Source organism: Coccinella septempunctata, chromosome 2 (assembly GCF_907165205.1).
Source record: "Coccinella septempunctata chromosome 2, icCocSept1.1, whole genome shotgun sequence".
In the NCBI taxonomy this organism is placed as follows: domain Eukaryota; kingdom Metazoa; phylum Arthropoda; class Insecta; order Coleoptera; family Coccinellidae; genus Coccinella; species Coccinella septempunctata.
This window is the reverse complement of record NC_058190.1, coordinates 28,016,419-28,038,071: the sequence shown is the minus strand read 5'-3', so window position 1 is coordinate 28,038,071 and position 21,653 is coordinate 28,016,419. Positions and strand designations below refer to the sequence as shown.

The 21,653-nt window shown below is 33.8% G+C and overlaps 2 protein-coding genes across 3 annotated transcripts; one reads left to right on the top strand and one right to left on the bottom strand.

Moving 5' to 3' along the window:
* Window positions 1-564: 564 nt before the first annotated feature.
* LOC123306850 lies at window positions 565-6,364 on the bottom strand. Its single transcript, XM_044889023.1, has 2 exons — window positions 6,124-6,364; window positions 565-936 (listed from the first exon to the last, which is right to left on the bottom strand). Exons 1-2 carry the CDS (start codon window positions 6,237-6,239, stop codon window positions 684-686), a joined length of 369 nt encoding a protein of 122 aa, XP_044744958.1. The 5' UTR covers window positions 6,240-6,364; the 3' UTR covers window positions 565-683.
* A 2,525-nt stretch (window positions 6,365-8,889) lies between these two features.
* Window positions 8,890-21,091, top strand: LOC123306849 (solute carrier family 35 member F5). 2 transcript variants are annotated; one of them, XM_044889021.1, is made up of 8 exons: window positions 8,890-9,238; window positions 9,301-9,596; window positions 10,170-10,341; window positions 14,952-15,134; window positions 15,196-15,349; window positions 15,655-15,814; window positions 18,028-18,273; window positions 19,147-21,091. In XM_044889021.1, the coding sequence occupies exons 1-8, from the start codon at window positions 9,131-9,133 to the stop codon at window positions 19,214-19,216; spliced, it is 1,389 nt and encodes a 462-aa protein (XP_044744956.1). In that variant the 5' UTR covers window positions 8,890-9,130; the 3' UTR covers window positions 19,217-21,091. The 2 variants fall into 2 exon arrangements, with proteins under 2 accessions (XP_044744956.1, XP_044744955.1); XM_044889020.1 differs by having other exon boundaries at window positions 8,891-9,238; window positions 19,141-21,091.
* The last annotated feature ends 562 nt before the right edge of the window (window positions 21,092-21,653 follow it).

Sequence of the window (21,653 nt, the reverse complement as noted above, 5' to 3'; positions counted from 1 at the left end):
TCCGAAAATGAGCTCGGAAATGAGTCATCGGTTTTCTTCTAGCTGCTATAGTTCTCGAGATGCTCTTAGTAGAAAATAAATTTTGTCCACCCTGTACAGCCATCATAAGGCGCGTACTCACTGGCGAGCCTCAACAGCAACCGGCCATAAAAATCCCATAAAATTTTACGACCTTCGCCTCGTTCGTCGCAGACTTCATAGACAGCCATTTTGGTCTACCTCATCAAAATAGTGTATTTCTATTCCTTTATTATCAACGCATATTTCAGTCGATGTTGCCAACTTGTGCAATGGAAACGAAACACTTTGAATTTCAAATACCCATTTTTATTTTTCATTTTTAAGTACTTAAAATGATTTTTTTCTGGGAAACGGTTGAAATGGTTATTTCAAAATATGAAGTTTCAAAGATATTTCATAAAAATACATATCATTTTCGTCGGAAGGAGTATTCCCTAGGTAGGTACTGGTTTTGGCAACACTGTCTTTGGAACACGCTTCAAACAATTTAGCAATGCGGTGTTCCGTGAGCATCACTTCTCAGTTAGCTCAATAATCCAAAAATGAGTGCTTTATATGTGTGTAATCAACAAAATGTCCAAAAATAAATAGAAGTAGATATACATGACAAAAGATTTCGAGTATGCTCGAATTAAAGAAAGGGATAATATCCATCTTCATTCTCAACTTCTAAGATAACACCAATAGGGGCTGTCATATGGTATTATCAATTTGTAATTTGGCGGTAAATCCAATAGCTTTGATTGATCCGGTATCTTATTTTGAAATTCTTCTTTACTTGCGATCCAGCCATAAACATGATTCGTTGATTCTGGCACAGGTCTGATATCTCTGTTATCTTGTTCTTCGTCCATGAAAACTTCTTTCAAGAATTCAGACTTCTTCGACATCTCGTTCAACTTCTTTTCCATGCCCCTACAAAATAATTTTTTTATTAGAATTCATATATCTATTATACCAATATTGATAACACGCGTTCTAGACTACGACAAAAAATGAAGCCAAATCGTTGGGGGGAATCCACTTGTACGCATGCGCGAATTAGAAGTTCGAAAATGACAATCAAAATATTGGTTAGGTTGTTTTCATATTTGACGTTGAATGATTGAATGAATTCGAATGATGATTTATTTCAAATTGTTGTACAAATTTTGAGAAGAATTTCATGTGAGGCGAAAGTTAATGAATATTAAATTCATCGAGTATGTATCCGTTTTTTTCAACTTTCAGATGAATCAACGAAAAGAGATCAAACCAAATAGGTGCATAAAAACTATTCAACCAATATTATTATGATTTGTGAAATAATAATTAAGTGCCGAAAAGAAATGGTATTGTCCATACTCAGTAAACTCAAGAGTGACATAATTACAAGTGCGTTTTATATTACTGTTTCATACCAGTTTCAACTATTGCGTGTATGTGTAAACATCATACTTATCTCACCTCCTGAATTTCCCCTCTTGTAAATCTACTCAATACTCAATAAAAAATATTTTTGGGTCAACATTTAATGTAATATGTAGTTATATTATATATAAAAGTACAGAGTGCTCATTAAAAGAGCCATGCTTCAAAAGAATCGATACAATAATCAATTTGGTAATAAGAATATTTAGAAGATGAGAAAGTGGTAGATACTAGTAACTACAGTTGAGCTTTATAGATATAGATGTCGATTTAGATGTTTCACTATTTCAGTGCCGAAAAAAACAATCATAAATTGAACTAGAATTATTACCTCAACTCCCAACAGAATTTCAAGACAATATCACACTTATCTAGATACAATGCAGATAATATACAACAGTGAAAAACCTAGAAAAATGTATTCACATTCCTACAATTTTGTTGATTCAACATAACTTTTGTTAATCTCCGCACTCCGCATTTCTGTGGAAAACACATAATATTTCACTATTGTTATGAATCCGAGCGTCTAGTGCTGCAAAATGATGAAGTTTCATGAATTTTGACTTCTAATTATTAGAAATCAACGATGAAATACAAATTACTACGTAATGCAAACCTGAGTTTGAACCTGATTCAAATTATTATCAATATCAAAGTTACTCTTTGTCAATATATTGTAAGGTTAAGGTCGAAAATATTCGAATGGTTGTGAAGTAAAATAATTTCATACCTGTCAGTTCATAAATCGATGTATCAGAAAGAGACAGAGCTAATCAGGTATTTTTATTCTTAATATTACTGCACATGCGCAGAAGTCGATTCCGGCCACGGGCTGGCGTCAATTTTCGAAGTCCCATTATCGATATAGAATATAATAGACCATATTAGTGAGGTTAGAATCACTCAATTGGCGGGAGATCCATATTCAAATTTTTTTACAAAGGAATCAACTTCAAGATGGAATATCGCTAACTAGAAGTAAATGTTAATATAAAGACATGCAAAATTGGGTGCCGCCATTATTAGAGGTTGTTTCCAAGTATATTTTACATCACAAAATACTTTTATATGTCCTAAAATCAAAATTGAACACATTATTATACGGAATATATCCGTATGTCGTAGATCATTTCTGCTATACGTCAAACATGAACCGTTACAAGGAAAATGACATGCTACGCTTGCGCGTTAGAATGATGTCAGCTTCAGAGGTTAGAAACGAAATGAAGCTACGACAAACTTCCATGGATCTTGCCGACCAATTTTATATTGATGAATTATTAAGAAAATATACCATTTTATTACGAAATTTTGTTTTCAACTGGTTAAGAAAGGATCATAGAACACATTTCAACAGAAATAAATCTTAAGAAATTCGCTAAAATATCCTAAAACAGGCGAGAAGTACGCGGCATTTTTAGTCCCATAAGAAATGCATAGGGAATTCAGGGACCAGATCCACGGATGGATCGCGATTCAAAATTCCCGCCTAACCTCACTAATATGGTCTATAGATATATGTTAGAATTTGACCGACCCGACCCATAGAAATATATAAATCGAGTTTCCTATCCTTCCTAGTATGGAGAGTAGAGAGAAGGAGAACGATCGCTGCTTTGAGACCACAGATTTTTTGTCCCCTAAAATATGTACCAATAGTAGTAGTTCATGCTTTTGCCAACAGGCGCGCTGGCCATCACGAGAGTGCAAAATTTTGTTTACACAAATCAAATTGTAGTTGGCTCGTTGGCTGAGTGAACTGTTTCCCTGGTGACAGATGATAGGAATATTATTATTGTCGATTTTTGATAAGAGAACAACATATGACCATGGTGAAATGTTGAAGCGTGCGCTAGTATAAGAGTGTTTTGGCATCGGAAAGAAAAGGAGAAGAGATAAAATTTCCGAGAGCATTTTTGAGAGAAAATTGGAAAAAACCTTATCTCAAGAATCAACTCCCAATCAATTTGTGTTAAGAGCACTTTTGCGATGAAGATATCAAAAAGATGATGGATTCATTATAAACGAAATCGAAATTGTCATCCCTCGTGAGAAGTGGACTCTTCTGAATTAGAATATTTAACCAATAAAACTACATGGTTCAGAAGTAAATATTCTTGAAGAATTTTGTTGGCATAACATAATATATGGTTTATATCGGTTCTCAGCTGAGTATTGGCAAAAGAATCTACTCTAATACCTAAGTGATAAATCTGAGACTGCTACCTTTTGTTGTCTTGATGTGTACTGCTCCTCACTACGGATTTATATAATTTTGAAGATTAGTAAACCAACTAACATAGCTGCTTTCAATAAACAATGATAAACAAAAGTAGGTACAATTTTTTTGATCAGTGATTTCTTTTGAATTTCATTGATTTCGACTTGCATTTTATTGCATATAATTCAGAGAACTCATATTCAATATAGATTTGAAGAAAGGTATTTGAAAAATCATCAGAAAAACCACGATGACACATAACCTTAAATAAAATGAAGGCTGTTCATTTCAAATTGACGCTTGAATCCCCACTCCTTATCGATACCCGTTGTAATCGCAGCGACACCTATTTTCCCCGTTTTTGGAGACACATTTTTAGTACGGCGATCGTTCTCCTTCTCTCTACTCTCCATACTTCCTAGTTTCAATTGTGGAAAACATAAAAACTTTCGCACTGATGGTTCATTCATTTTGGAGATATGATATTGAAAGATTCACTCATGTTATTTTTTAAGAAATATACAGGGTCGATAGGACGCACCAAACTCCAGATGTGTATTATTGACGTAAACATTATTTTAAAAAACCCGTATGTTCAAAAATACCGCCGTTAACCTTTAAACACATTCCTCTTCGTCATCAAATAAAATTATCTCTGCAATCAAAGATGCAGGTACAGTTTTTTCTTATTTCATTCATGAAATTCATTAAGATTTAAAATTCACTTCGTCATGGAATAAAAAGAATCACTTTATAGATTATTCTTGCTAATTAAATTACTTAAAAATAAATAATTTTTGAATAGGTACCTATCCTTGAGTTACGCTTCAGAAAACTGATGTAAGTATTCGATCAAATAAAAACTAAAATTCACATTCAATAATGTATATTCAATTGATTGAAGGTTTCAGTTTCTGCGATAACCTCTCCATCGGCTCAAAATTTCTGACCAGCTAGCGTTGTGTTGAGGTCTGAAATCAGGAAAAAGTCGCTTGGGGGCAGATCTGGAGAATACGTTGGACGCGGAAGTAATTCGAATATGATGCCCACCGTTTTCATTGATTTGTGACAAGGTGCATTGTCTTGAAGAAAAAGCACTTTCTTTTTCTTTAAATTAGGCCGTTTTTCCGCTATTTGGTCCTTCAAAGTGTCTTTCGAAGGTTAGGGCTAACTAAAAATCATATGCATTTATTACTAGTACTGCGATGTATGTGTCAGCCTACGAATATTTTAGCCCACCCGTTATCTAAAATTGCCGATTTCCGAACTATCTGCTTTTTTCAATCACAATGCCAGTTTGTGATTATGGATATCGAATTAACGATTTAAGCTCATTTAATCCCAGATTATTGTATTATCACTTTAATCAAAATTTTTCTAAGTAGTTAATCGAAAACCTCAGTAAATGTGAATTAAAACATGTTTTTTTCTGTAATACACAATCTTTATTGCTCAGAATAAACAATAAACCCTCTGTAGGCTAGAAGAATCATAAAAAATTTTGCAAATAGTTTTAAAAAACATTAACAATATTTTACGATTAATTACTGAAAATAATTGTAATTAGTGTTGATAATACAATAATCTAGGATTAATATGGGCAAAAAACGCTATTCTTAATCACATGATTAAAAAAAGAGTTCATAATATTCTAATTATTTTGGAAACGGTACATTTTCGCTGAACATTTCGATACATTTTCGCTGGTGCCATTCCATAGTATTTGGTCTACTTTATCGTGGTGTGTCGTATGATTCACTAGTTTTGGGACAACCTTTATAAGAAAGAAGAAAGTAAATAAAAAATAATATATGTAGTTATTATCGAGGAATAAGCGAAGGTTGTTCAATAGGAAGGTTGTACGGTAGGATAGAGGATAGAAGCGGAGTATGAAGAATTGGAAGAGCATAGATTTTCGGCAAGACGATCAGTCTGGATAATATATTTACTCTAATCACTGCCAAAGAATAATAGAAAAGAGGGAAGCTCATAATTTGTCCACACATCTCGTATTCATAGACATTAAAAAAACCTTCGATACCATGGCCTTGAATAAAACGTTTGAGACAACAAACAGGGTTTTGCTGCTAGTCGCCAACTTTGTTTAAAATTTACATCCAACAACCCTTCGAAAACTGGAGAGGAAAGTGCTCAAAATATGATTATCTACAATTATACAGCTACGCGTGTCGAAAGTTTACCTTCGAAAAATTCACAAAAAGATGGGTTGGGCAAAACCAGGAGTGATTCAGTGATTCAGAAAAGAAATATGAATTATTGCAAATTATTTTTCACATCAAGATTTTGATAATCGATGAAAAATGGCTAAACGTTTTTCAACGTCAACACATAGGCATAGGTAATGAATGAAAAACTTACCTGTATGCTGATAATATGTATATTTGAACTTCATAATAAGTTGTAACACTGATAAGGAAGTAAGAAGTATATGAAATCTACGCACTTACAAAACTTCTTGTTTAACCCAACCCCATCTCTTCTCATATATCTTTGCTTCTTTAACTTCCTTTGCCACCCTCGTGCGCCAACTAAAGTCTTTCTCAATGGGCGTCAGGTAAACCATATTTGTGTAGAAATACTAATAATTCGAAAAAATAATCGTAGAGCAATATTTATATATTATTCTTGTATGAAAATTATGCTGACAGATATGATTTCTATCGATCAAAAAACATTATTGCTGCATGAGTGGCTATGGAATAACCAACTATGTCAGGAAATAAAGGACACAAAAGTAATATGGTAATATTTAAATAATCACTCAATTTCTGAATATTATTATTGTATTGTTTGAAAGTTCGTTTGATTTGTAGGTAGCCCTCCAGCCTCGCATCCCATATAGTACTATCATTTGGTAGTTTCACTTGAAAAGTTTTTCAGAAGTTTTGAAAATGAGCTAATTTATAGATTAAGATGCGCTTTTTTATATCTTGGCCGCTGAAAAAATGCTAAGCCCGTGACTTTGCCTTGGCAAATCCGCTTATTGCTTATTGCTTATTGCCTTCATATAACCAAAAATTAGAGATTAGTGAGATTACTCCCTAAATCCTTGCATATAACCATATAGTCATTGAGTTTTATTTGAACTGAATCATATATCGCAAGAGTGATGGATACGCCTTCAAAGTTCGATAGAAAATTTTTGTATCAAATTAGGCTATGACTTCGAATGGTCGTAGAATCAGTAAGTGGTGACAGAATATGGAATTAAGACTGAATAGTGATGATCAAATTGATGGATCTTTAATAAAATATTCTATTCCATCAGAGCCGAAGCGAGGGCGTGGCGAGGGAGGCGGTCGCCACGGGCGCTAGCGATCTGGGGGCGCAAAATAAAAATAATAAAAAAACAGTATTCTCTCCAATTGAATATTTTTCATTTAATATTTAACACAAAACATAATATTATAAAAATATGCCAAACACATTATACATATGTGTGTGAAGATATAGTCCACACCATCAGTCTGAAAACAGAATGCGTCGCCACAGCCTTCTAAAGAACGCCTCTATTGACGGCTGTGGCGTCGCATAACAACCAACGCGATAACAAAGGCCATGTCGAGATATACTTACAAAAAAACTATCGGAGACCGATTGAGGCGCAAAACCTTAGCCGATTGGGGGTATTTCCTTCAGAACATAGACAACAATAGCTCCTGGAGAACTGGAGAGCTGGTAAATTATCACAGATAGAGGTTACAGAAGAGGAAAAGAGAAGAAAAATAAAATAGCCTGGAGGAGAAGCTGATGATGAAACATTTTAATTTTGACTAAAAGAATAAGCTGAAAAAGGACCTCACTCAAGTATTGAACTATATTTCAGTGAAACCCGAAGAAAGATTGACTCCGGGTTTCATGAAGCTTGATCGGGGAATCAATGCTTGATGGATGATTAGACGTCAATTTGTTTTCAATTGATAATTCAGTCATGATCATTCAGAATATCATTCTCGCATCAAATTATGATGTTCATACGTCCATTCAATTATTCTCAAATGCTACTTCTTCAATATATTCAGAAATCAAAAGGTTTCAGTGATTTCGTTTCAGAAATCGAGTGACTGTCAAATCGTTGATCGGACAATCAAAGTTTTATGAAACCCGCTGTCAGTGTTTTGCCAGAAGTTTCTGAAGACAGCTTTCTCGAAGGAATATGTTTGCAAGGCTTTCAACTTGACGAATTAAACAAGAAAATATTATATTATTATAAGTATAGTCCCGATTCAGATCCATACAAATTTGTGTCCACTCAAAATATTCTTGACTTTATCAGTAACTACAGCTGCCACAGCTACATATTAACATTCTTTCAACAAATTGAAATTAGTGAAAACCTATTTAAGGTCTTTAACTGGACAGGAAAAGCTGACTTATTTAGCATAGCAGTCCCATCAATAGAAAAGAAAAAGAATCACGACATCATTGATATTCTTGCAGAAACCAAAGCAAGAAAAGTCAAATTATAGTTCATTTTGAATGCATGTTATTGATATTTCGTATCCCTTTTATTTTGATTTTATTTGTATTAATTTATTTAAAATAGGAAAGATTTTTCCGAGCAAAAAAAGGTAGGTATTCGATTATGAAAGATAAATACAAATCAACATAGGAAAGAGAATTTCTTAGGGGCGCATTATGAGAATTCGCCACAGGCGCCAGAATCCTAGTTCCGGCTCTGTATTCCATACTTGTAAGTTTCTAGTTTTACTGGTGAGGTACTCCACCCCATACACAAGCCCATAAAGTAAGTCAAGGGTATGGGCGTGTTCTGTGCACAAGCCGCCCCTAAACTAATATACATACATACATCTTTATAAACAATATAATATTATTTACCATCGCAGGGGTCTTCGAATTTATTTTGCCGCTCGCTACTAATTAATATCATGGAATTTTTATATCGGCAGTAATTAGTAATCATTGATTTCTGAATTCTTAATGAAAAGTTGAGAACGTTCTGTTTCCAAAACATTTTTTTTAAATCGGCAGAATGCGAATATTTCAACTGAAACTGCGAGTGCGACGTAACAATCATTTATATAGACCCTGCACTACTTACTGGCATGTCTAGCCTGACTAGCATCACACCTTTCGAAAAAATTTAATTTAAGCAAAGAGGTACCTCTTTTTTTTAATTACTTAAAAACGATCTAAAAAAAAATCTAAAAGAAAAAGATGAAATTTTATGGACACAACAGATCTATGAGTCTCTATTTGTCAAAAAGATAACCTAAGTTTTAACAAGTCAAAATCGAAATTTTAACTATCTGATATCTGATAATTCAAGACCATAATGATCACATAATTAAAGAATGTTGATAATTCTTCGATTTTGAGTTGCATTTCTGAACGATTCCAGCTATATACAGGTCATGCCATGTTTTAATTCGAACTTTGTTAGGATAAGGTGGTAGGTAGTCGAATCGGTGAAAAGGAAAAAAAGTATAAATAATGGAAGTAAATAGTATAGGACAAACAAAGGCCCATCGTTTTATTTTGGGGTCTATTTTATTGATATTAGTCGATTTATTTTGGGTTTCTTCATCAGAATTAACAAAGGTAGGTGCTTTCACAGTCATTTTCTCAGAATGATGAAAATCTACATTATTGCTTTTTTTCAGTTCATAGATATGAAAGAAACATTCCAGAAACCTTTCTTTTGTACTTATGTGAAGAATTCAATGTTCACTTTATATCTATTGGGATTTTTGTTCTGGCCTCCTTGGAGAGAAACATATTCAAGACCACCAGTTACCTACACTTATTTAGAAGAAGAAACCGATGAAGAAATTTATAGTCCTGAATTGAATAGAAGTTTAAGTAACCCTGTTTTTGTTCCTATCAAAACATCTGATCGAGATGTGAGAGATTACAATTCTGGAACAGAAAGTGATGACTCTTCTGTGAAATCTGTTAGGTAGGCCTTCAGAGCTTCAGGTGCTAACATTAATCAATTTTGAAGCACTTCATCAATATAAAAACTATAGAGGATTAAACTTTTGGAACTTTAATATTTTCTGTTCATATTGATAGTAGTTATCCTAATGAAATATTTCTTATAGGGCCAGAAATGATATTTAATTATTCCAAAGAAGGTTTGCCTTTCACCCAGTTCTCTCATGTTGGTCACATTTTCAAATGAATTTAATTTTCAGTTGGATCTTGTGTAGACAGACAAAAAATTACAACTCATTGAATTGATTTTCGAGGGATTTCTTGATCTATAAGTTACAAGAAAATTATGCAAACCAAATAATGCACTTATGTTTTGAGATATTGAAAAATTCACATTTGTCATCTTCAGGAAATAAATAAATTTTAAATTTTATTAATTATAGAACTGTAATAGTAAAGAATATCAAAATTCAACCTTTCTTCAGCTTGCTTCAAAATTCTTAGGAATTTGAAGTATTGATGTTGCAGAGGATGCTTCAACTATTGCTCTTCCATAAGATAGAACATTTGATTGGAAATATAAAACTAATTTCAGATTCAGCAAGTTAGCGGAAGTTAGGCAAATGTCTGAAAGTGAAGCTGCTGAAGCTCTTCTTGCCAGATTATCTTATCAAGCTAGTTTGAGGGCAGGAGAATTAGCTCAAAGGGCTGCAGCAAAGTTCACCATATTGAAAGTTGCAAGCATTGCATTTTTATTTTGTTTACTGGTAAGTACTTCATATGTAATTTGAAATATTTATTTCAATACTTCAATGGTATTTATGTAAGAATGGGTGTCCCACAATGGCCTATTAGGTGATAGGAAACTCAATGTACAATTGTTCTGAAAATTTGGCCAGATGACTAGTAGGACCTGTTTCATACAAAACTATTTTCAGCTTTGCAACGTTGCACTTTCTACTGAAAACTGACATCAACTGTGGTTTTTCAAATGAAACAGCCTACTCCTTTGTATATTTTTGAATGTATCTTCAAATTTTATGTTTATTTCATGCAGCATTTTCTATTCTTATCTCTGATAGTTTTTGAGTTATACCCACACTGTTCTTCGAAAAACATAATTCAAGCTGAATATAATTTCCTGGCATACAATTATTGAGTTCCTAATGGCAACTTATACCATGTGTGGGCTTGTTGGAAGGCTTACAGAAAATGGAATCCTCATATTTTTTTTTTCTAAATTAATTATGTATTTTACATACATGTTTCTTCTGATATCCAAAAAATTAACATATATTAGGTGGGATTTCCACGAGCTTTTCAAAGAGGCTACACATGGCATATGTTTCCATATGATTTGAAAGAATGGAATATGGATGGGGTTGCGACTTGAGGGTTGAAAAAAACACTCCTTTTTAATACCATAAAATGGGGGTAATTTAAAATTCATGGACAGTTTTCAGAGTGATTGATCACACTTTGTTTATTTCAATAGTCATCACTGTCACATCATCCTGTGGCAGGATGAAAAGTTTGTTTCGAGTGCTACTATCACTCAAATTAAACAATCCAAGAAATTCAGAATCCTTTTAGATTATCAAAATTCACGAAATGGACCAAAGAAAACTGAAAACACTTGCACCCCTTCACTTATTCTAAGACATTGATCTAATTCCATTCATAACATGCCAACTGTGATTCACATTTATTTCGTCTGTTAAGCCCAGTTTCAGGCGAAAAAGCGATACAAAAATGTTTCAATGATAAAAACGAAAAAAATAACTTATCTTTGTGCTTTCCTTCCAACCAACAAAGCTCTGTGATTTGCCCAAATCCTTACGAACAGAATCAAAACAAATCCTCTTTCTAAGAGGTGTTATTGCATATCAAGGAGAGTACTCAACAGCCATTGTATATTGTATACTTTGTTGGGAACTTCCTATGTGTTATTACAGAAGGACGGCACTTTTAATTACCTATATATATATATATATATATATATATATATATTATCTATATCTCGGTAACGGTAAGTGGTAGAGAAAAACTAATTGCAGATTTCAAAAGAGCAAAACGCAGATATCCCACAAGCTAGGGTGAGAAAAAAAAAATTTTCTCCTCCAAAAACTCGTAAAGTATAAATGGGCAAAACGAACGGACTGGTGAGCAAAACGGAGCAAAACGAGAGCTTTCGATCGAAACCAATATCGGAAAGATCCGTTGAGGTGCCCTGCTAGTGTAATATTACACCAAAATGGCACTTTTGATTATCTATATCTCGGTAATGGCAAGTGGTAGAGAAAAACTAATTGCAGATTTGAGAAGACCAAAACGGGAGGAAAACGCAGATATCCCACAAGCTAGGGTGAGAAAAAAAAATTTTCTTCTCTGAAAACTCGTTAAGTGTACATGAGCAAAAGGAACGGACTGGTGAGAAAAACAGAGCAAAACGAGAGCTTTCGAATGATACCAATATTGGAAAGATCCGTTGAGGTGCCCTGCTGGTGTAATATTACACCAGCAGGGCACTTTGAATTGTCTATAGCTCATTGTATATAGTTGAGCAAAATAAACTGAGTGGTGAGCAAAACGGAGCAAAACAAGAGCATAAAAATCGTAAAAATTCTTTGAGGTGCCCAGCTAGTGTAATGCCGCTCAGAAAATCACTAAACTACTCTTATACAGTCTTAAACAGCACGAATATAGTCTTTCCTATAATAGACATACTATTCATTGAATAATTTTAAGATTTGAATTAAACAATTAGAAACTGTAAAACTATAACCACAGAGGATTAATATAAAAACTATTACGCCCAAACCACAGCAGGATAGAACCTGCTCGTTATGGCCGACCATCATGTGCCCCACTTCCATACAATTTCATAGGTGGAGAAATAAGAAAAGAACGAGATACAAATTCATAATTGGTTCCATTGCTCAATGGCATATTTAGATAAAGGAAACTTTGAGAACACTCCTCCAATTTTTTTTTATTCCGAATCGGAATTCGGAATCATACTGTTAAAATGTGAAAAAATCGACCCACTACACTGAACTGTAGTTGTGCATTCTATTCTCGAGAAACAAATATCTGTAATTGTTTTGAAAAACGTAAAAATATATCAGTGGTAGGTATGGAGAATGAAAAATGAAATTAACTCAGAATTTGAAGATACATTCGGAAATGTTGAAATATACATGGTATTCCATTTGACACAACCTATGTTGTCAATTTTCGTTTTTCTCGAAAAGTCTAATAGTCCATCCTGGGTGTTTCGTAGTTGAATGTGATAACGAAACACGAGTCCTGGTTAACTCAAATCATATGATTCTGTTTTTAGGTAACAGCTGCTCTTATTTGATTTTTCTTGCTTCTTTTAAATAACTATGCTACTTTATTCGACACGCTGACTATTGGCGGTTGGTTAGTCCGATTCAGATGGAACATACAACATTTGGGGGGATTTTCTGGGGGGGGGGGTAGTAATTGAAAGAACAATTGAAATTTCAAATTAAGACTTCAAATAAAACCCTGTAGGTGTCTCTAGTTAGCATTTGCAGTCCCATGTTTTTTTCTCAAAATTGTACACAACAGTGCATCCATTTTGGGTGAGACAGCCAGGTTTCTCGCTTGTCATTTATAGAGCCTTGCGGTTTTCACGTTCCTGCCCTACTTTTTTTGTGAAACTCAAGTTGGCCTAATCAGATTTTGCATAACTGTTTCCGTTTATGAGATACAGGGCGATTTTGGAAATTGATACTTTTCGGACCCCTCCTTCATCTCCGAAGTTATTAGAAATAATGCTGAGCTAAAAACTGCGTCTGATACAAAATTCTGCGTAAAATCCAGTGGCGTACTCAATTTTTTTTTCGGGGTATGGTTTTGAAGATACTACACAAACCTATATTTTTTTCAATGGAACACTCTGTATTTCATTACTTCGTTGAATTCCTTATTTTTTTCCCTTCGAAAAGATGTATAACATCATATAGGTAGAATGTTCAGAAATGCTGAACAACACTAAAACATCACATAATGATGATTTTTTGTTAGTTAGCCTAAATTTCCCAAGTTTCAATAAGAGGTTTATTACTTTTGATTATTAAAAGTAGTAATTCATGGATGATACAAACATTCTTGTTGTTATTATTGCTACTATGCGTTTGGAAGCTTTGTTCAATCAAGTAGGCATTGGAGAGAGCACATCTGTTCTAGCAGTCCCGAAGAACTTCGTGCATCAACAGAGAAATTACAAAACCGCCCTTTTATAATATTGAATAAACTCAGGCGTATTGAAAAGTTTTGTCAATTATGTATTAGGGAAAATGGACAGCAATTTGAATAGTTTAATCAGTAAAATATTATGCAATGTTGAAAATTTGTATCAATGATAAATATTTTATTAGTATTTCTTCTGTATCTAATTTGTATTATGAATTTTTGTATTATTTATGTGCTGCTATTAGGTAGGTACCTACGTTTTGTTTTTCGTCTTAGTGATGAGTGTATAATCTTTGTTTGCCATCCAATTGATTCTTCTTTTATATGGGCGATCCATGGCCGACTAACCAAAAATCATCATTATGTGATGTTTTAGTGTTTTTAGCATTTCTGAACATCCTACTCATATGATATTATGAATCATTTTAAAGGAAAAAAATTGACGAATTCAACGAAGTAATCAAGTGCATGGTATCTCATTAAAAAAATATAGGTTTATGTCGTATCTTCAAAACCATACCCCGAAAAAAAAATGAGTACGCCACTGGATTCTTCCCAGAATTTTGTATTAGACGTAGTTTTCAGCTCAGGATTATTTCTCATATCTTCGGAGATAAAAGGAGGGATCCGAAAAGTATCAATTTCCAACATCGCCCTGTATCTCATAAACGGAAATTATTATAATTTTGATTAAGATAACTTGAGTTTCACAAAAAAGTAGGACAGGAACGTGAAATCTGTAAGGATCTATTTCAAATAACAAACGAGAAACCTGGCTGTCTTACCCAAAATGGGATGCACTGTACAAGGAATCTCTCCTTTTCATTTCATTATAATATGGTATTTTCTTAGTTTTTCAAATGAAAAATTTAAAAAATCTAATTCGTTATGGGCTCTGGGGGGGGGTAATTACCCCCTTTACCCCTCCCCCTGTATGACCGCCCTTGATTCAATGATTATTTAATGCTGAATTCCAACACATATCCAAATGGATTTGAAGCTGCAAATCAAGAAATTATTCCTCACTGGCAGTCTTCTTTGTAGCTATACCTTCTTTTAATGTGCTCCTCCTACTCCAAAAATACACAAAATGTTTTCAGGGATTCATCTTGACGTCATTTGTTATAAATATATTTGAAATGTATGATTTCAGTGGTTTATGGGCCACTATTTTTTCCAATTGGCATTAACAAAAACAGAGATAGGAATGGTCAATGTGCTATCCTCCACCTCCAGTTTGTTTACACTTTTCTTAGCGTCCATCTTTCCATCTGGAGCAGTAGATAGAATGTCTCTGTCTAAATTATTCGCAGTTGTCCTGAATATTGTTGGTATAGTAAGTTGAATAATATGCTTTGTATCATTTCCAATTTAACTTTGAAATCTCAACTTTTTAGGCCATAATAAGTTACACCAACATGACATTGAGAAGTGAGATTACTCTAGGGTCAATTTTAGCGCTATTCAGTGCATTACTGCATGCTTCCTGTTTAGTTTATCTAAGGAAAAAGGTTAATAATGAAGAAAAAATGGATATTCCATTATTTTTTGGTATGTTCCTTCTTTTTCTCCTTTCTTTCTTTTTTCCAAATTGATTCGACATGATGTAGTATCCCAAAATTAATGATTTGTGAATAAACGGTGTTTTTTCCGAATTATTTCCTTATGTTTATAATCCTTCACTAGTTTTTTTCGTGAGCTAAGTTCTGAGCCAACTTAATTTTTAAGATTTGTAAGATACTGACGCTTTTGTCCAGTGCACTAGCAATTTTTTTTATGAATTTGTTTATCATTGGAAACAAACATTGACATATAGGTATAGTCAAAACCTGTTTAAAATTTTAATTTGTTTGCAGGATTCATCGGATTCTTTAGCCTAATTCTCTTGTGGCCTCTCTTCTTTTTCTTACACTTTAGTGGTTTAGAAAAATTTGAACTGCCTTCCAAGGAACAAACTCTATTTTTGCTATTGAACGGTCTGATGGGAACTGTGATCTCAGAAGTTGTATGGTTGTGGTATGTACAATATTTTGATTTCATTCACAAGTGTAGTACTCTTAGGAGTATTCCATTAAATGGAATTCAATCATATTTCAATTATCATCAGGAAATTTACGGTAGCAGCATAGAAAAGCGACAATACAAGCGAATTATATAAAAAAATTTCAATTGAACATTGCAGAGTGGCGAGTAGTAATAAGCTCTAGTTCTAGTAGCTGGTGATTTTGAATCGAGATGGATATTTAACTGCTTTTCATAATTAGAATTATGATTGCAGTTTGTCTAATATTGGAAACGGAGAGAATAGCGCCAAATTGAAAAGGGGTTGAATTGAATTGAACACCGAAATGTGGAAAGAAAAGCAAAGTTGCGGTCGGATCTGTTATGAATGCAAGAGCCGAGCTAACTAATACTTACATCTTTTTCTTCTATACTACCCCTATTGATTTTGACTCAAGCCACTAATGTCCACTTCTTCAGCAGCTTTTAGGTTCAGTTTTGGAATAGCTGATAATCGAACTTCGAATTCAAATATGTCCGATTGGTAAAGTGGGTAGAAAAGAATCTTAAGTCTGAATTGAGGTTATAAAAGCTTTTGCAAATTTTGAGTATCATCTGGATAATAATTTCTGAGATAGAGAATGACTTTGTATCCCAGTAGAGCTTGAGAGGATCATTTTCTCTGGCCTATATGTACATATTTCATATAGTTTCTTGTTTGAAGCACTTGATATTGGATTGCAATGATGAAGTTCTCTGTCTTGGGAAACAACTTTCCGGAAGTCAACCAGTAGTTCGACGCAGATATATCGTTGTAATCATGGTTGACCTCGTTTCGGTGTCTTCCATTCAAAGGTTTGCCAATCAGTGTCTGCATTTTGGTGTTGGACGATTTCGAAGTGATCCTGTTGCAGCTTGAACGGAATAGAACCATCAGTATCACAAACTTTCCGATGAAACAGCCTTGTTCGAAAATGTTCTCAAAGTCCTTTAATTTCCTGAAATATAGGGTTGGACCTCGGGTTGGTCAAATAATATCTCGATCCCCAAAAATATCGTGGAGCTCTGATCGTTCTTTTGAGCTTTTAGGGTGGTATTTATATTGTTTTGTCAGAAATGTTCCTATTTTTCTCTTTAGGGCTGCTAAATCGCTGATGGTCCAAAGGATGATACTGAGTGAGTACCTCAGTGCTGAGCAAGCGTAGATATCAATCGCTCTGATCAGATTCTTGCTATTCAGACTACTTCTCATTATCCAATCATATTATATTATTATTAATAAATCACTTGTTAGCTTATACTGCTAATTTGTGTGGAGCCAGCAAGGAGTATAGAGTATACAAGATGGATCATTCCGGAGATTTTGTCTCACATTTCCATTATGTGTGACGTCACCCCGCTATTTGCAGAACATATTCGTGTTCTTTTTTACACGAACATTTCTGCGTTCCTAATGATGTCAGCAAATTTGTGATAGGGAATGCGTCATTCTGTTGGTTTATAATCCTTGAGGATTATACGTGAGGTACGCTGCCAGTGAAGCCAAAAGCAGAAAAGGCTCCAAGCCTCCTCTGATTTCCATATGTAACACTGGTACAAGTAAAGCGTCACTTCGCTGCCGTTAAATATGACATATTTCTCTGACGAGAGGTCCTTTCTTAAACGAATGTTTGGTGTGATTGATTTGGTTTTTTGGTAGTGTTCCGAATTTCTTTGATACCGTTTGGGGCGGATCTATATCTTTACCTCAGATTTTTTTTATACAGTAGGGGTGGATAATAAGCCTCAATCAGTTTTATTTAGTAGTTATTATTTTTAGAAAATTCCATCAAATACATATAAAATATAATATTCACATTGAATGTTGTATTCTTAATATCCGGCCTTGAATAACTTAATCAAACTATTTATTCATTTGTTCAATATTTACGGAAGATGCTGTGTGTTTTCGACTTATGGAATTACTTGTATGAGGTTAAGTCAAAGAGGCCAAGGTTTATATGCTCTTTATTGACACCTATCAATGACTTCAACATAACCCTATAACCTCTGCGAAAGATACTTTTACTCTTTTTGCTCTCGCCTCTCTGCTCTGTTACCACGCTTTGATCATCACTTCTTGGAATTGGCGAAGTGGACCCAAATATTGTTGGAATACAAGGAGGAGTCAATTTTTTTATGTGCACGGTCAAGAATACTTGGTTTGACATGTTCTTTGTTTTTTTCAGGGGTTGCTTCTATACCTCCTCCCTTATAGCTATAATGTCCATCAGTTTAACTATTCCAATGACCACTGTGGCAGATATACTTCTTAAAAAAACACAATATTCGAACTTGTTTATGACTGGAACAATACCAGCCGTGTCATCATTTTTCATCATAATATTTTTCTCACATTACGAGAATTGGGATCCAGTTCTCAACGTTTTACGTTGTGTCTACATCAGTGTCTGTAGAAGGACCAGATTTATACGGTGAGTACCGTTCAAGATAACTTGAATTATGTAGGATACTTATAGCTTTAAAGCTGACGAACTTTGTTTATCACTTCTTGTTCTGTGTTATATATTTTGCATGTTATCAAATTAATTTTGTGGGTGGATATTCTGTGCTTGAATGTTATGCTTAACTAACATTTGTTCCAAATCCGATAAATCGTTCAGCGTTGCGGATTTTGTGAGAATTTGCTAGGAATTATTCTTCAAAAATTTGTATGACGAAAATTACGAGATAAACGTCATAGTCTCACACTACGAATAATATTGGTACAATCTAACAGTTCGTAGTTCGTGGTAGCTGCTGGAGCTTTTAGGTGAACGACGGAAAATGCCAAGAATCTCTATGCTTGCATGAGCCTGAGTGTGCTACTCTAGAGAGTTGTCTTATTGCACAACTCCCATCCTGTGGCGTTATTTTCCAAGCCTATTGATATGTGCGAGCCAACAGAAGTTAACCTTGATGCCCTAACCCCAGTTCAGATTTTTCATTTTCCCCTGGAACCCAGATGAACTCAAGCTGTTGCCTCTGGCCAGCCACTTTACTGTATTACGGCATTCCCAGGTCAGCGGGAAACCATGACTGTTGATTGCAAGTCTGCCAATACAACAAGAATTCTAAGAAAGAAATTTGCATCCTGCATAGCTTCGATTATTTTCCGGGCTTACAGCTTGAATTTGGACACTTGTTCTTGTATCATTTCGGGATTCCAGGTGCGGACTCAAAAAACCTTTTTTCGTAAGAACCAAAGACAAGCACCTTATATATGCGTTCTTTAGTGTGTCCCATAATCTACATCAAGTTTGTTTGTCAATTCATATAGTTTATCTCTTTATTCAATTCAGTTTCAGATTCTCAGAAATGCCTTCAGAACAAACAGAATCTTTGATAGGCATCAACAGTAATGAGCATGAAGCCTAGCATCAAGATGCCTTTGGTTCCTGTTTACAGTGGTGCTTTATCTTGTGATGGCTTTAACTATTTAGTCTATTCCTATTTTTCATTGTGTGATATGTATTGTTTTGTGATTTTTAAATCTACATTGAATTCAGATTAAGAAAAAATGCTGAAATGGTGAGAGAAAAGCACTGTAAAAAATCAGCATATCAGCATTTTGTTGAAATGCATCATTCATGTACCTACGTAAGTTGTTGATCAAGTACTGACTAGTTTGATTTGAAATTTAGATGGTGAAAAATCAAAACTCCAAATCATGTTTAGCATAGGTTATAATCAGAGTTTATATTCCAAATAATTCAAAGTTTTCACTACATTCCGAAAAGGCGCATAGTAATGGACAATAAAATCTGTTCAATTTTTTCTAATTACTCAAAGGAAAAACGTGTTCAAATAATTTAAGACTGAAGTTCATGCAATCAAGAAAATGAAAACATTTTTGTGTGGCTCACAAAAGCCTTCTTTGGGTGAATTAATTTGAATAGTAAATATTAGTTATTGTAGATGTCAGAAATTGCTTGTCCTCTTATATTTGGGAATAATCTTGATTTTATCATTTTAGTACAAGTAAAAAGAAAATTGCTGATCCTAGTTATAAAGGATGATTGAAGATACATATATTGGGATAAAAACCATGACGTTTTTAGCTCTTTTTATTCAATATGCTGAATGAATTCAAGTGGTTCAATTTGTGGTAAATCAGTTTCATATTATCATTTATTCATATCAATTACAGAATTGATTCAAGATTATAAATCATATTATACGATATTGTGTATGGACACAATTAAATTATTCTGTCAAGAAGGTAGCAATGTAAGTAAGAATGTAAATACTTCACTGCTTCAGCAGAACATAATAACAGAAAGCTTATTATTATTATTTGCAAAATAATGAATGATACAGATCACAGCTCAAGATTTTAAAATTACTCATTCATAGTTTGCATTTTTATTTGTGCTTATTGAAATTCAGCTCTAGAATAATTGCCAGTAAATATGGCACATAGCTGAGATGGCCTTTTCTATCCAAATCGAATCATGGTAAAATTATTTTGAAAAGAAAATGTACATTTTTCAATGGACTACATGAAAAGTTTAAGATTTCTCAGGCTGTTAATAGCATCACTAAAACAGTGATTTAATAACTGATTGAATATGAACTATACTTGTTTGTGTAATAAGTTCAATTCTGTAGTGAATCTTTGTTTGTATTATGAATGAACTTTCAGCCGACTTTTATTGTAATAATCTTTATTACATTTTTTTCAACTTAAAAATTTGAGATATGGCTCGGAAAAGTTTTCTTTTTTTCTGATTGGAAGATGGTTATTATCATGAAATTGCTTGTTAATACTAAAGAGTACCAGAGGGCATTATCGGTATTGCTTTGATGATTTATTTCAAGCAGAATTTGTTGTTTTGAGACAACTTATGAAATATGTAATTAATCTGATTTTAGATTTAGTAGATAACCATAGGAAAATTATATTTTTTTATTAGAATATCCAGAAGTCTTCTTATAAGTATGGAAAAACTGATCCTACATAGTTATAGACTCAATTCATGTGAACCTTTTTGTTTTATATCTGTGATTTTTGTGTTTATGCGGATTTTATTTTGAGCATAAGATGCATTCCTTTGCATTGTAAATGATTTTATTTTTATAGCTCCACATCGCCATTCCATTATTAAGATTTCACTCGATATTTAGAAAGTTTTTACATATAAATGTGAACATGTAAATAAATAATAATTATTTTTTTGTATCACAGCAGAGTTCTCCTGGTAATTATATTTAGAATTCAGTATCTGGAGAGAAATAAAGAATCAAACTCAATATGAAAATAATTTGTGTAAAACTTCAAATTCCTATATCTCCACAGAAACCACCGAAGATTTTAATGACTAGATTAGTCCCTTGTATATCATTACTCTTTCATTTGATTATCACATAAATAGTTGCAAACTTTCTATCATATGATTTTATATTACAGGGTGCATTTTTTTTGCCGTATGTTAAGGCGGAAACAGACTGCTATCATGTCACGTGAGCTCACGTGTTATCTTGGGTAGTCACGTCACTTCGAAAAAGTGAGATGAAAACTAGTCCCTTGATATCATTTCAAAGGATTCCGCACGTGATATGACATGAGCTCACGTGACTTGCTGGCAATCTGTTTCCGCCTTTAATCTTCTCGTCGTCGTAATTGTGACGACCCTCGCGTCTTCATCTGTTTCACTGTTTCCGTGTTCAAAACCGAAAATAGAGTGTCGAGGACACTCGGAACCTAGAGGCGCGGTATCGTACAGTGTCCAGTAGCTAAAGTCGGAGAACGTTTTGTCTAGGGGCCCAATGTTTGTAACTGACTGATGTCAGTTTTTGGGAGAAATAAAACCAA

What these genes read in the sequence shown, in the direction of transcription:
- LOC123306850 (XM_044889023.1), bottom strand. Translation starts at nt 6,239, where the DNA reads ATGGTTTACCTGACGCCCATTGAGAAAGACTTTAGTTGGCGCACGAGG. An exon ending in TGGGTTAAACAAGAAGTTTT is followed by an intron (nt 937 to 6,123) that starts GTAAGTGCGTAG and finishes ATTATTTTGTAG; the next exon opens with GGGCATGGAAAAGAAGTTGA.
- LOC123306849 (XM_044889020.1), top strand. Translation starts at nt 9,131, where the DNA reads ATGGAAGTAAATAGTATAGGACAAACAAAGGCCCATCGTTTTATTTTG. An exon ending in CTTCATCAGAATTAACAAAG is followed by an intron (nt 9,239 to 9,300) that starts GTAGGTGCTTTC and finishes GCTTTTTTTCAG; the next exon opens with TTCATAGATATGAAAGAAAC. An exon ending in GGATATTCCATTATTTTTTG is followed by an intron (nt 15,350 to 15,654) that starts GTATGTTCCTTC and finishes ATTTGTTTGCAG; the next exon opens with GATTCATCGGATTCTTTAGC.